We start from the raw sequence: 16,100 nt of genomic DNA, 5'->3' as shown, positions 1-16,100 counted from the left end.
CGTAACAGGGAAAGAGGGACACAGCCTCAAGCTGCTGCTGTCACCCTCGCAGCACACAGAAGGGAACTGGAAAGAGAATCCAGTTCCTATCCGGAGCTATATAGCTGTACTAGAGCCTTTCCTGGAAAATCGGGGGTAACTGCAAGCTTTTATGGGCTGTGCTTACCTGTCAAGCTGTCTGTAAATTAATCAGGTAACTTTCAGCAGTCACTATCAATAGAGAAACTCAGCCAGTGCAAAGGACACAGTAAGACAGAAAATCACAACCATTATGAGTGCAAGGGCAAGCTGTACTATTTATTCTTTTTTTTTTTTTTCCTAAATCTGTTCTATGGCTAGATTCCATGAGACATATGACAGAAATCAAGATAATGAAATGCTTTTTAAAGCATATACATGATCTATTACTTTGATATCTGCCCGCTTTCTTCCTTCTCTTCCTTTTCATATTTTGGAATGAAATAATAGAAGTTCCCACCGCAACAGTATGTAGCTGAGCAAGTCACCTAGATACCGCAGATATGTTTAGACAAACTTCTAGACAAAGTTATAAATAAGCCTTGGATACAGCTATTCTCATTTTTGTTCTTCAGCATGTCTCTTTGTTCTCTAAGGATGGAATGAGAGTCTAGTGCCAGTGGAAAGACAAACTGATCTATGATAGGAGCTGACATGCTCCAAAATACTATTTTGGCCTTTAGAAAAGACAAAAGGGGAAAACAAGTATGCGGAGTTGTTAGGGGGAGGGATTCTGTTTGTTTTTACGCACTGCTTTTCTAAATCCCCTCCTAAACCCTTTTCCAAACTTCCTCTGAACAAAAACTCTAGCCGAAAGTCAATATATCATTATGACCACTTTGTTGTCTGATGTATAGGTTAATACCCTATACCTTCAGTATCACAAAGGTATAGGGACTTCTGAAAAACACTCTCTCTACTTGGTATTTCTCTACATGCACACACAATAGGAACATAGATGCAGATATCACTGAATACGTGACTTTAAAAGAACTGGGTCATGAGAAGGGTTTTCTTGGATCTCCTTCCACTGCCCTGGGCATGCAGAAGCTTTTGCTGATGATTTAATATTTTCATCAGCTCCAATTTAAAGGTTTAGCTTCTCCTCTTTTGTGTTCCTACTGTGGGACTCCTTCAGAACCTCACTTCTGTGAGGGTTAGAAAACTATATCCCATCTCTAACACAGAGACATTTGCAAATAATTGACACAACTCTCCCTCTCAGGTAGCAGGTAACAGCAAAGACCCTAGAAAAGTATAAAATGAAGCAAGTGCAATAATCTTCAGTACAGTCAAATGCAAGGAGCTCATTAGCTGATACTTACGGAGGCATCACTCCTTTCGGGAGGCCTAATGCGTTGACAGAAATGGGTGGTGGCTGGGATGGCAGCATGGAGCTGAGAAAAGCTGCTGGAGACTGGCCGGAATTAGGAAATCTGGGAGTTGGAGACAGGCTGTGGGATGGTGAAGAAAGTGAAGGAAGAGGAGGGGGTGGAGGAGGTGGAAGTGGAAAGGAATCACACACCGGATAGGTTGCAGTTGGACTGAAGACAGGTGGAGGTGGGGGCGGAGGGGATGGAGAAGAAGGAGACCAGGCGTACTCCCCTTCTGGAGCAAACTGCTGAGAGAAAGGGGGAACAGGCACTCTCCCAAACTGTTTCTGAGAAGCAGTTGGAGACATAGGAGAAGGAAGGCTGGATGTAGATGATCCTGAAGATGGAGTCACGTAACCTGAAGCAGGGCTGATGTTCTGAGCAGCAATGAACTGCTTAGGCCGAGCGTAGTTGAAGGAGCTGGAAGACTGCATGGTTGGGGACGTATGAGAGTTAAGAATACTCATTGGCTCAGGAGAGGTGACAGACTGGCTGGACTCAAGCTCCTGGAAGGAGGGGGGAGGAGGAAAGGAAGGAGAAGAGGGAGGGTGCTGATGATGATCAGGTTGCTGTTGGTGACGATACCACTGGCCACTTTCTTGCTCCAGACGAATTTGGTTCTGCAGCTGCTGTATTTTTATAGGGTCCCTGTGAGAAGGAAAAATAAGACAAAAAGATGATCAGACATGCACTGCTGGCTGGGAAGGAGTAAAAGTTCCACCGATCTATGGTGTAGGAAAATCAGAAGGCAGGGAAATTCAAAACATTTGCATATCTTGAATATCTCTGATTCGTCAGAGCTAAAACACTGCTACAAAAGTCCCTTTTTTGACCTCAGGAAGCGGGGAAAAATGGATGTCCATAATAGAAGCTGACATAACCTTAAATTCTTATAAAAGGTAACTTATAAGACAATTTGAAGGCTGTTAGGACATTTTAAAGGAGCAATCCAGATAATATAAGTATTGGTAGAAATGTTGAAGTTCTTAACAAGGTTTCCTTTCTTGCTTATATCATTCAATGGCCCTGTTTCAATAATAAGCCTCAGATATTTACCTAGTGAGAACTTCAGACTTAATTTCTGCTGTAGCCTCCGTGGGCCAATCAAACATACTAGTTACTGTCATACTTTTAATAAGGTACTCTGAGACAAGGGACCAACTTCTGTTTTAGAACCATGCATCTATCTGTAGATGAGCAAAAATTACTTCCAAGAAACATCTGTAACCTAAGGAAATAGTAAACGGACCTGCCCCCATATCTTTTTTTATTCCTACTTTTTTTTTTTTTTCTCCAGGCTTTACTCTTAACTGTGGGTCCTAAGACATATCTTAGTAGATATTAAATACAGTTCTGAGAAATTGCTAATTACATTACCATCTGCTCAAATAGAAATGAGAATGTATTTTAGAAATGCAGACATTCACTAGCTGAACAATAAAGACTAAAAAACTAATATAAAGGAGCACTCAAAACTGTTAATTAAGGTGGTTTTTTTAAAAAAAAGGGCAAAATATTCAGCAGTGAAGCAAACCAAACCAGACCATGCACTGGTGGGATTTTTGTCCACAATACATTTTTTTGAATGACATGGAGATCAAAATTAACTGTGTGGTCTATCATTTTAAAATACATCAGACTGACCTGTCATGTTCCAGCTGGAAATCATAACTTTATCTCAATACTCCAGATGTTCACAAAGTTTCAGCACATGCGCATATACCTTTTCTGTATATTTAATATATAAATACTTTATTATATACAAGTGTCTCATTGTTTATATATCATTTAGGTCATTTAAGCAGAAATTTTAGCAGCCATCTGCTTAATGCACTGCATATGAATGTATGATTCTGGCACAACAATATACTTTTGTTGGTAGCAACAAAATTAGAAATGGTAATAACATCATATTTTCTGCTCTAAAGATTAATTTTGATATTCCAATCATCCATACTTCCTAGCAAATGTTTTCTGACAAGAATTCTGCTTATGATCTCAGGCCAAAGGAGATTGTTTAGATAAGAAAAAGGGGAGCAAATTTGTTCAATACAGACAACTGAACAATCAGTTCTTCACATTTAACAATTGTTTTTTTCTTTTTTGCTATGAAGATGGTTCAATTATAGCAACATCAATCATCTCACCAGCAATACATACTTCAGTACTTAAAAGGAGACTACATTTTCCTTTTTAATTAAATCAGCAACAAGAACATCAAAATGATGCAGTTCACTTGTAAATTTTATAATTAACTTTTAAATGTTAACAAGAGTCTCTAAATCCCTTTCAGTTCAACTTTTTACTCCATAGGACATGGGCTAAACCTTAGTCTTTGATTTTTGCTGAATTACATAAAAGTGTCCTTTCCCTAAATGAGCTAAAGCAGGGGTCCTCAAACTTTTTAAACAGGGGGCCGGCGCACAGATGAAGGGCCGTAGGTCATCTGTGGCTGCTCGGTTCCCCCCCCAACCCCGGGCGGGGGGGTTCTGTAAATACCGGGGGCCTGATTGAGTACCCTGAGGGGCCGTATCCGGCCTGTGGGCCGTAGTTTGAGGACCCCTGAGCTAAAGCAACACAATTTTAGTTCCTATCATCATTTGACCTTCTTGGCTGATGACAGAAATACTTCAGATCACTTCTGACTGGAAAGTCTTGTAAGATTACTACTTTCAGCTCATTTTCTGTCTTTAGACTGACTATTTTCAGACCTACTGTCCAATTCACCTCTAAAATTATTTTGAAATAATACTTATTCTATTTTTCATCATAATCACCCCCAATAATTTATTTATTTCAGAGGCACTAAACTTAAAAAAAATATGGAAATTTAGTATTGTAAATGGTGTGCTGAATATAGAAGAAACCTCACTGTCTCCAGCACTCCTGTGCTTACCCAACATGTGCTGAAAGCAAATCAGAGTGTCTTCTCTTGGTCCTTTTTGATTTTCATTGCCAAGTCACATGGTGATGTGCCCAGCCAACAGCATTACACAAATGACCATCTATGGCCCTGTCAATGCTAAGTATACTAACAACAGTGCCTGCCACCGAACTGCTGCTGTACCAATCAGGGCAGAAGTAACGATCAGATGCAGGGTATGTCTACAAAAGGTTGGCAGGCAAACATCAGGCTGCTCTGATCTCACACTAAGTTTGACTTGAGGCCACAGGAATATACATGCCTGTAAGTCTGGGTTTATTAGCCCAGGACAGCACTAACTCAACTTGCAAAGCTTTTGATCCATTTAGTGTCCAGACAAATCAAATCTGCTTGAAAAACAACTTACAGACATAATCATTATCATATCAGTCCATGTAGCAAAAAACAAAGGCATCCTCAGAGCAAATTTTTATTCCAGTGGCGGAAATGCACAATCCTTGCCTGCAAAGGAACGTTCTCCAACTCAGAGCTATTCTTTTAAATGGTAGATACAGCCCTATACTTCCTAATTTCTTGAGCAGATGTATGCTAGGGGATGTGTCATTATGAAGAAGAAAAGAAAAAAAAAAAAAAGAATAATCAACTCACAAGTGCTCCTTTGCAATGACACTGACAGCAGTGGAAGCTCTACATGTAGGTAGGTCCCTGAAAGGTAACACTGCTGTGCCACAGGTATCAAGAGCCCAGCAGTCAAAATTATGCAAGTGAATTGGTCTTTTATGTTGCCCTCATCAGTAGGAAAACAAAATTAAGTTTTTTAATGAGATTACAGGAAAAATTAGTTTAATTGTAATTACATCCTCTTTCCAATTAGCTAAAATATGTTTTGTAATCCCAGTGTTTTAAAGGGCACACATGCTTCCAGGGAACACATCAAGCTTGTTTAAACAATAGAGAATAAAAATTGTTCTCTTATGCAGAGTTTTTGGTTTTGCCAAGTAATTAACTATAACAATGTAAGAATTAACATTTAAAAGTAATTTTTTAGTAGAAGTCAATCAGTGAATGGCAAAAGTAAGCAATAAAAAAAAATCAGAACTAGCATAAAGCAAATACTGAGAAATTTCAGCATCACTGAAAAGTAGGCCTAGTAGTACATAAATATTTTCACAAGGTCTGTTTCAGTGTTTGCAATTTTCTTTTCAGTACCAGATATTCTTAACCAGGATTTGTATATATGGTTTCAGATGTTCTAATAGGTATGATATAACAGTTAAAGAAATGCAAACAGTAAAGCAGAAATATTCTAATGGAAGCAGACATTAGTTGTAACAGAGGTGAAGTTTCTGTCCTGCATTGCCTGCAAAAACAGCTGTATGCACAGATTTGGTTCTTGGCACTTGGAACCTGCTCAGTAAGGTGATGACTTTCAGACATAAATGATAGCAAGACACATTTGAAAACAGATGTTCAGAGGGAAGATTAGAGATTTCTTGGTGGGCAGCTACAAAATACTATCTTTTAAAAAGCAAAACACTGTGACTGTATGATTGGACAGAGATGATCAGAATCTTCTCTAAGGATGTCAATATATACAGCCTATTTTAATAGTTACTCAAGAATTCATGTTCCAAGGTATGCACTTCATTTAGATAATAATAGGCTGATTCTTCTTTGTATCTCATTTTCATAATGTTTTTTCTTCCTGATACCTTCTTAGTATCACACTGTTTTGAAAATTAATAGAGCAGTCCTTGACTTTGAGAACTAAACTGGTAACAACCACCATCAGGAACTGTAATCCAAGTGCCTGGACACATTGCTATGAAGGAGGGGAGATGAGTAGATGGTTGTACATCTCTGAAAGTCTCAACAGGAACTGGCTACTGGATTGCAGAGGACATTACAGCAGATGGCATTTTCAGGGATGCAAGAAATCCTTCACACTGAAGGTTCTGTCAAGCTCATTCACAGACATGTTCCCAGTATTAGGATATGCACCAGCTTCATTTTTATCTTACATCTCTGGGTTTGTGAAGAGCATTAAAAAAAAAAAAATTTAGAGGAATAATGCCCCTCGTCTGGGAAGCACCCTAATATTTGCAGTTTAATCATCAACTCTTCAGTATAACCTGGTCTCTGTACCTTTTGAACACAAAAGTTCATATGGAAGCTTTTCTAACCAAACTATCAATTCTTGGAGGGAGAGGTTCTCCAAAGGTAGCGGAATGCTGTCCAAGCCTTGAGGGAACTAGTCATACAACAAAATGAACCCTATCCAGGTAGTGTCTACCACAAAGCGTGGTAAGGTCATTGTAGTTTATTCAGTGTTTTACAACACAACGTACGAAGTAGATTGAAATAAACCACCACAGATAAAGAACCAGGACTAAATACTTCTTTCTGTGTTATAACATTCTTAAAAATCCTGATTTTGGCTTCTTGGCAGACTAACTGGGTAGCTGGTAGGCAGAGAAGGAATGGAGAATTGGAAGCCGTGGGAACTTATGAGATGCTGTGGTTCCCTCACTAGATAAGATTCAAAGTGCTCCTGCATCTGGGGCTCTCAGGCAGCTGGTGGCATGGCAGACTTGCCAGGTAGCTGTTAAGCTAGCTCTTAAACATACTGCTTAATTTGCTTTCTACAACCACAACATTTGTATTTTACCCATATAAATGGTACTGTTGAAAATGAGTGATTTTCTAAACTTCTGAAAGTTACTATTTAAAAGAGTGAAATGCACATACCAACACATCCAAAATTTGACGGTAGTCACTGTTACCTGGAATTGTACTCTGACAAAATTCCTAAGATAATTCAAGGTTTTCCACCAGTTTTATCAACGTTTGAGAGTTGTTAAAAATGAGGAAAAAAACCAACTAGCTAGCAATTAATTAACAATTGTACTGAAAAGAAATACTCTGAATACAAAAGTAACTCTAACTACCCTGTCTACTGAAGGACTATTTACCCATTTTCAGAAATGTTACAAATGTACATGTATGACAACACAAGAAGGTGAAGTAAAGGGAGAACAGATGCCCCTTTTTACAAAAACTGTGCAGAGTATTCAACACACAGACAGACTTCAGGCTGTATTAATACAAGTATATTTACTCAAGCATTAAGTTTCCTGATGCTGAACAATTGCTTATATTGTGAGAAAGAAGTATGGACTGTTTTAAATCCTGAATTCACATTTATATAAGACTGGAATTATAAAAACTAGAGGGAAGAAAGACAAAAAACAAAAACCAGCACCTGTTTGGGTTCTACCCGGCAAATATCCAGAGATATTTTTTGTCTGTACTGATAGATTTCAGGAAAGATGCAGGTTGTCACTACAATTTATTCCTCATACTGAATAACTGGAGAGCTATAACTAGGAACCATCTCCACCAGCTGCAATCTTTTAACATTTTTATTACTTGCCCTTCAAAGCTTAACAATCTGAAAATGCAGATTCACAAGTAACAATTTCCATATTTCACGTTAATATACAGGAGTCTTTATAATTAATTTCACTGTAACCTAACACACTCTCGAGAAAATCACTATGGTAAAAGATCTAACAGGTACTGTATTATGAGCACACTATGAAAATAAGCTTGATTCGAGAGAAACTTCATACACACAGAAGGGAAACATAAGCCATCTGTATTGGTTGCATTTCTCTTGCAGGGAAATCCTGTTGCAATTTGGCTATAAACAACTTTTCTGTCTATCTTAAAAAATTGCAGTTGTACCTGTGCCCATTTTCCATTATGGTTTGATTATCTGTCAAAGCCATCAAGGTAATTTCTGTACTAAGGAAATCAACAGTAGTGACAGTGCCAGTATTCAGCAAACACAAACAATTCTTTCAGAGACAGGAACCATTTTTCATCTCGCTATACCACCGCGGGGACATTTTTCAAAACATGCACCAGTGAGATAACATGTTCATTTTGGGTACAGAAAGAGAGGAAATTGTGCTCCTGTGCACATTCATTGTTCCCAAAAGTCATAAAGACACAATAAAGCTTTAGCAAAAAGGCTAAACCTCATACCTCTGGTAGGATTAGATCATGAGAAGTAGTCTGGTAGTCAAAAATCTGTCTGGCTTGGTAATTCAATAGTGTTACATAACTAGTGCACAGAATATCACAGTGATGGATTTAAGAGTTAAAAAAGGACACAGATAACAAGTTTTACTGATAAAGGAAGCAAAAAGTGTTATGTTATTAAGAGGTAGATTGTAACAAGGCATTCATAGCAATACAGGTTTCCATTTACAGCTGAACTGGCCCAAAGCCTAAGAAATCATGACTTGGAATGCAGGAGTGAACTGGTCTGCAAATGTACAAATAGGTCTTCTGCCTCCAGTTGTGCTATACCATGTGGAAGGTTATATTCTGTGCTGATTGGTATATATTCACAGAAAATATGGGGAGAAAAAATAGATATCAAAGTTTGAAAAACTGTACCAGCCTAAACCCAAAGGTGAACAGAAGAGAAGATGGATGGCCATTCTTCCTCTTCTAGATGTAGTATGGTACATTTTCTCAGTGCTGCCACTGGAACAGCACATGCACAGTTGTCTCATTTATGTATCTATTTATTTTACATTTAATATATTTGATTAATGTGATGCTCTATAAATCATCACTTTTCATCTACCAAAGTTAGAAGATTTGCTTACTTTTATACCTACCCACCAACAGTTACAGTGGGCTTAAAACTGGGCCTCTGTGTTTTCAGTATTAACATTCCAGTACCTGTCAAACATCTGTTCCTTGGGTTGAATGTAAAGATGACTGCTTTGTACTATTGAAATAGATACCTTTGTGAAGAAGAATGAACAAAATATTAAAAAGAAAATAAATAAATAGGGTAGCTACTGGATGATCTGATATTAAAGGCAGCACACAGTGGCTGTCAGTGTGTTTTTAGGAAAATTAAAACTTTTACTATGTCTTAAAACTACTTAAAGAAATTAAGGTAGTTTTAGAGTCTAAATTCTAGGCCCTTTTACCAGTCATTCTGTATTAACAAACAGTTAAGACATTTGAGCAGGTCACTGCCTCATGTAAAGCTTGGATATTACCAGCTGACACATCAGTAATCTACATTACTGAAACTCACTGGAGGTATGCTACTCTTAAAATACCTTATGAAAAGAAAACACTGGAAAGGAAATCAAGACATAAACCCAGGTATTTATATGAAATAAATATATATGTCTGAGATTATCCCACTATGACAATATGACTTACTTCAGATGTCAGCACCATCTCAGTACCATAAAGTTTTAGTACTATACCATTCTTGCTGAAGGCCTTCTACACACAAAAAAATAACCCCATCAGTAACATACACTAACTTTTACAGAAGGAGGAGAAGCACCAGGAAGTAACAGCAACTGCTAAAGACAGTAATAATCTTTCAGCCTGGTTCTCAAGAGCACTGGAAAGTGAAAATAGCGCTACAGCATTACTCAATTTTTGTGACATTTATTCAACTAATGTGGTTCTAACACAATTATATCTTGTGCTCAATCCAGTGTGGAATGCTATATTCCTGTCATGCAATCTAGGTTGGTAATCTCAGTGAAAGTTATGGCAGTGAAAAAGAAAGATACTTAAAAGGATTAATAACTGTAGTCACTCTGCATGCTGCAAACTTCCTAGGGTATCTTAAGTTACTGCCATATTAGGGATTGATATCAACCAGAGACATCTGCAGATCTATTGGGATTTTTCCTCTCAGATGCCCTGTTAGACAGCCTTTTAAAAGCACTGGTGAAGCCCATATCATGCATTAATTGGAGAAACAACAGTCTTTCACTGCTTCCCTGCCGTCAGTCTTTGGCACCTGAAATGGGAAAAATAACTGCCTCCTACATGTTACATAGCTGCTTGGCTTCAGCTGCAGTTAAAGAGTTTGTTCAGGTATGGATAAAACTGCTTCAGCTTTCTTCCCCAAACAGGCTAGCTGACAGACAAAGCTCTGGTTAAGTGAAATACTTTCTTGCAAAGAAAATGAATATAAAAAATAGCTGGAGTGTTATCAGTGTTCCCAACTGTTGCAGCATTCATTGCATGTATATATTTCTGCAAAGAGCTGGAAAATGCCCAGCAGGCTCATTGTGGGCTACACTCATTACAGAACAGAAGAAAAACTCCTACATGCACTGGAAAAACAGCAGCAACAGAATATCTTAGTAAAATGAAAACACTAGACAGTGTGGCAAATGTACCTTGTGTCAGCTATTGCATTTAGAAGACTGAAAAGAACTCTTTCGTAGACTTGGCTATAATAGTAGACATAACTATCTGCTCACATAGACTGATAACATCTTTTTGGTTTATTGCATTTTTTCCCCTATCAGCAACTTTCATCAGTTTCAGTGATACCTGCCTGATGGAATACGTCTGTGGCCAATTTCGTATCAGGAACAATCTTTTAAGATGTGGATCTCCATTCATCTTGCTGAACTGATTTTGAAAATAAGAGTTTATAGGACTCTGTCACTTCTTATCTAGCCAGACATGTACTTCAGAAGCATGAGTTTTGGGCTTTAGTTGGGGTTTTTTTGTTTGTCTTTAAAGGCATCTTCCCGAAAGTATAAGAGGCAAGAAAAATCATGATACTCAAAATGTTGCTAAAGCACCCTTAGATATGCATGGCTACTGCTTATTATAACTGCACAATAAACATAATTATAATGGAGATCTCTCAGGCAAATCCCAAGGATTTGGTAGACTTGCAGCCTTACTCCATGACTGAATTTTATACCTCACTGTCATTTTTCTGTTGTTTGTTACAAAACAAAAAATGAATACCTATCAGCAGAATTACTGAGCAAAGGCAAAATCCACCCATAATGCACATGTCACAGCAGTCAAAATACACTTTTAAATACTCAGAATACATTCTGCTCTCCAACAGATCGAACAGACCTGACCAGAACTAGTCACATTCCCCATCATCACAAAGAGAAACAATGTATCCTGAATTTGCACTTATTTGGACACAGACACTCAACTTTAATTAGCTTCTTGCTCTGGCAACACCCAATTTTAAATAGTATCTCCCAGGTAAACAGATGAAATGGTTTTATGGTGAGAATTTAACATTTTTTTTAACTGCTAGGTAACTGTACAGTGCATTGTTCTGAGAATACCTTACATATAAATGATGGAGCAAATAATTGCTTTTGTACTTTTGCGTGGAAATACATTCCATAAGGATGATTCACTTCAAGTACTATTTGTTTCTTAATTTATCAAGTAATCTTGAGCATGGCAGACTGACAGAGTAGGGACTTCTTCCCTGAATTAAACTGTGCCTTAAGTGATGCATAATGACATAAAACTGATGGAATCATACAGGTAAACTGTGTAATGACAGACACTTGCTATGACCAGATACTGTGCCAGTAGTTCTGAATGCCTGGTCCCTTACCTAAACCTGTTTTGAATCTTGCTTAGCTCTCAGTGAAAGGAGTCAGCCTTCTTACTCAGAGAAAACAAGAGGAAGGACCAAGTTGCCTTTTCCCCCAAATAATATAGCAGCCAACATGGTGACTGGCCAAAAACAAGCAACCACATAGACTGACACTACTGCTAAGAGGACAGTAAAGACACATCTGCATTTGTGCCTTAGTGTGGATCAGTAATGTGCTTTTGAAGCAAATCTCCAGCCATCTCCACCTGCTTCTTCTGCAGTTCCTATCCTGCAGAAGCCTCCCAAGAACATGAACTGATTTCCTGTCAAGCGAAACCAATGTAACAAACTCCAGCCACTAATGGGCCTCAGTCCAGGGGAGCAGACCTAGAGCTAGTCCAAAGTGAAAAAACCAAACCACTCCCACTCAGTGACTCTGAAACCTGTGGAGATATCATGCCCTCAGCACATTTTTCCACTCTACAGAGCCACTCTTGTTTCTGTGTACTACTTGCTGACGTAGGCTATACATACAGACTAGATGTATAAAGTAGCATGAGGTGTCTTGCTAAACCACACAATCTAGAAGGCTCTTAAAAATATGTATGTATACCACAAGGGATTCTATTCTAGCCTTACAGTTTGTCTAAGTTTCAATTTCTGGGAAGTTGAACACATATCTTGCTAAACAAATATGCTGCAAATTAGTATCTTCATTTAATTTATAGGGTTTCTTGAAATATTTTTAAGTGTATAGCATATCGATGCATTATATATTAAAAAATAGGGTGTCGTGCATATTATTTAACATTTACACATTCAGAGACAATGTATGGACCCATCCTAGACTGCAATTTTACTATTTTGTATGTTGTAGCACAGATTTTACTGATTGCCTGCAGGTGACCTGCATCATTCAATTAATCCCATTCCTTCCTTGTGCCTTGCAGTAAAAACCTCCCAAACATTCCGTTTGATCACAAGGTAGTTTCTTAAAAAGGTTGTTACATAGAAAAGTGTATTCCTCAAGATTTAAACCCATTTTGTCAGTTTGATATGAAGGAAGACTCTCCCTTTATGGAGCCATTATTTTGATGACTCATGCACCTTCTTATCCTGGAGCTGGACACTCTTGTAGAAAGAATACTGGCCTCGAAACAGCACTTGTCTGATTTGAGGGTCCCAAGTTATGTTTTCCCATATTTATATATTAAGATTAGATTTATGTTAAAATGAATGCTCCAGAATGGATGATAAGAATGGTTGATCTGTTCCTACAGTGAAAGTCAATTTAGTTATCTTGACCAACAGCAATTTGTATTTTGTTCTTATTGAAAAAAGTCTTTACATTGAATAGTTAGTAGTGTGCACGATATATAAAAATTGTTTCCTTAACATAACTAAAGTACTTAGATTACATTTGGATACTACTGGTAAATCACTGTTATTAAATTGGAAACAATCAATAAATAATTAAAAAATCCACCCTTTGTTTCCAGTGCTAATAAGATATAAAAGTAGCAACAGACATCTTTCACAATGAAGTCAACACTATGTGTATGTAAAACCTACTCTTCAAGTATCATCACAACTTGGACTCCAAGTTATCCTTTACCTTACAAATAGCTGGGATAGAAAAAAGAAAATACTTATCTGTCTGTGGTTTAATAAACGGCCTATAGCTCCATATCAGAAGCATCATTTTGGACATGTAGGTTACTTCAGTGACAGAGGGATTTTGACAATACCAAAACTGGTAGCACTACAGTCAGCATCTGTGAATGTATGAACCATGAGATTCCACATGATCCTCTGTTCCTCTCAGCCATAGTCAGATCATGGTATAATGCTGGTCTGTCTTCAATCTTTCTTCTCACTGACCTCCCCCTCTCTAACTTCTGCCTTCTTGTCTGTCTCCCTGCCTCTCCCCTTGGGCTATCGTCACCTCTTCACCCCCCCTTGTTAGCTCCAGAAGCGCTACTTAGGGTGTACAATACCAAAATGTGTGACATTACCTTCCACTTCACTTCTCTAGAAATGCATGCTTCACTCTCTAGAAAACACCAGCCTAAAATACACTTACCTACTACAGTTTTCTACTGTGAACTAAAGGGTAGTTATTCTAGGTGTTAGAACCTGCATGACCCTTGTGTCTCTGGGCCAGTTTATTAAAGCTACTCTGTAGTCATAAATAAAACTTACACAGTACATTGACCCTGTTTCTCATTTGAAAGATCCCTCTATTCCTTTTCCATTTCAGGCAGAAACCTCCAACACAGCACTTAACGGGTGTTGCACAATAATAAAAGCATTTGGATTATTTGAGGTCAGCTAACTGAATAGACAATTTATACAAAATATGATAATTTTTTGCAGAACAAGGAATGACTAAATGAAAGTAAAAAAGCTAGAGACACCAGAGACCATTTTAAATTACTGTAGTTTTTGTCATAGAGGGCAACATGAGGCACAGACATTTAAGTTCTCTGACTAGTTGTGCCATATATCAGGGAAAATGAGCACCTAGATCTGCAGAAAGATTGAGGTGCTTAGTATTTTTGTCTGGAGGAAAATAAGTTCATTCCCCTACAGTCATCCTCTTTTGCATGCCAGGACTGTAACGAGCCTGTGCGCTTAGACTTACCACATTAATTACGTTCTCACGCCCCAAAGGCAATGTTGTCTGAAGCTGTCCATTTTTTGGTCATTTCATAAACCTTCAGAGACTGCAGTTTTCCAAATGGATTTCAAGACTTCAGTATTAAAGTTACTTAAATAATAACTAATCCACCAGGCCTTAGTTTTAAAAATGGGGAAATAAACTTCGCTAAGCAAGAATTGATAGCACATAATTCTTGCTGTACACTGTCCAGGCAATACTTCACAGATTAGTTATGTCTGATCTTCTACACCAGGGAGAACTTTTGTCCTTAGGAGCCTAATACTAGAAATGGCACCTCATGATCCAAGGTTTTTTTGTTTTGTTTAGATTTGTCTTATGTTTAAAATCTGATATTTGAAATTAAGAGGAATCTGTATGGCAAAAGGCCCAGCTTGATTAACATACTTCATAACCGAAGGAAATATTTTTTGACCCTTAGTTGACTCAAAAATTTTTCTCATGATTTTTTAGCAGCATGATGTACTTATGAATCATTCAGAACAAATGAGAAAAGATCTGCATATGTGGAAACAGCAACACAATCTCTCAATAATTTTGAAATCCTCTATATATTAAATAGCTTTATATTTTGAAAATAAGCTCCAGATGTGTAAAACGGTGATACTTGACTTGTGATAGGCCTAAAGATCATTTGCTTTTTTCTACTGGCCTTGCAGCACTTGTTTGCTGTCATATTGCTCTAATTCTTCTACTCAAAAGGAGACACAAAGGGAAATGCTCTCATCATCTTGTCTTTGGCATCTCACTTACATGAGTAGTAGTACAGTGTCCTAGATAGTCAGTAAAACCTCCAGGGTGCATTTCAGAGTGTGTAACTTAGATGCTACATGTCAGAATGTATGAAGACTCTCTTAAAGAAGAGAGTCACAGTTACACTAGATTTAATTTATTAATTTAAATGTACTATTATTTTTTTTTCACATGCATTATGTAGTTAACTAGTATGACAGCTCTTATCAGCAGTTTACAAATGTACTCAGCTACTTTGATGGGGAATTTTCTTTTAGGCAAACTTAGTATCAGGGAGGATGCATAGTTCTAACACTACCACACCCAGCTAGAGTCACCATGTAGGAGTAAAATTAATAGAAAAGGTCAAATTGTTTAACAGCATTATGAAGTAACGTTGCTAGAGTCAGGAAGAAATCTGGTGATTATTTACCAACACCATCAGCTGTAGAACAAAGAAATTTTCTCATTATAAAGGGGATTCATTTACTCACATAAAAAGTAGTCCTAAAGGAAATTCAGGGAAGGTAATCAACAAAAGATAAGCCAGACTGATTTTAAACATAGGGAGAAAAAAAATTAAGGCACAATATCACAGTGTATTCCGTATAAAGATGAAGGCAAATATTTCAGGCCAGCAGATCAGATTGGAATCCATATGGCATGATTAGTGTTAGTCACATAGATTAAATGTAAGAACATCTGCATTTCTAAGACTTAAAAAGACACAGATCAATGTAAATAACTTCCTTGTACTTTGTGTTCTTTAAACAATCAGCAAAATAGTTCAATTAAGATGTTAAACAATGCTTTTCAGTACAGAAATAAGTATGTTGAAAGTATAACTGCTAAAAGATACTCCAGAGTTTTTCTATGGACCAGGAGCAAATCTGGTATTTACTTTTCCAAACTTAAACCTGTTTTATTTCAATAAGATGCCCCCAAATCTTTTTTATAATTATTTCCACTGCATATAAACATAAT

General features: G+C 37.5%; 1 protein-coding gene across 8 annotated transcripts in view; it reads right to left on the bottom strand.

Annotated features, from left to right (window-relative positions):
• LOC308069638 (palladin-like) overlaps positions 1 to 16,100 on the bottom strand; it is a 148,080-nt gene that overhangs the window by 36,650 nt on the left and 95,330 nt on the right. For 7 of the 8 annotated variants that reach the window (XM_080402288.1, XM_080402285.1, XM_080402286.1 and 4 more), the window contains one exon: positions 1,344 to 2,039. The exons of the other annotated variant lie outside the window; for it this stretch is intronic. In XM_080402288.1, the coding sequence (XP_080258414.1) occupies positions 1,344 to 2,039 (696 nt within the window). The remainder of the gene's footprint in view (positions 1 to 1,343; positions 2,040 to 16,100) is intronic. 8 annotated transcript variants of the gene reach the window in all.

This window comes from Falco punctatus, assembly GCF_963210335.1.
Source record: "Falco punctatus genome assembly, chromosome: 1".
Lineage (NCBI taxonomy): Eukaryota > Metazoa > Chordata > Aves > Falconiformes > Falconidae > Falco > Falco punctatus.
This window is presented reverse-complemented; position numbering and strand designations above follow the sequence as displayed.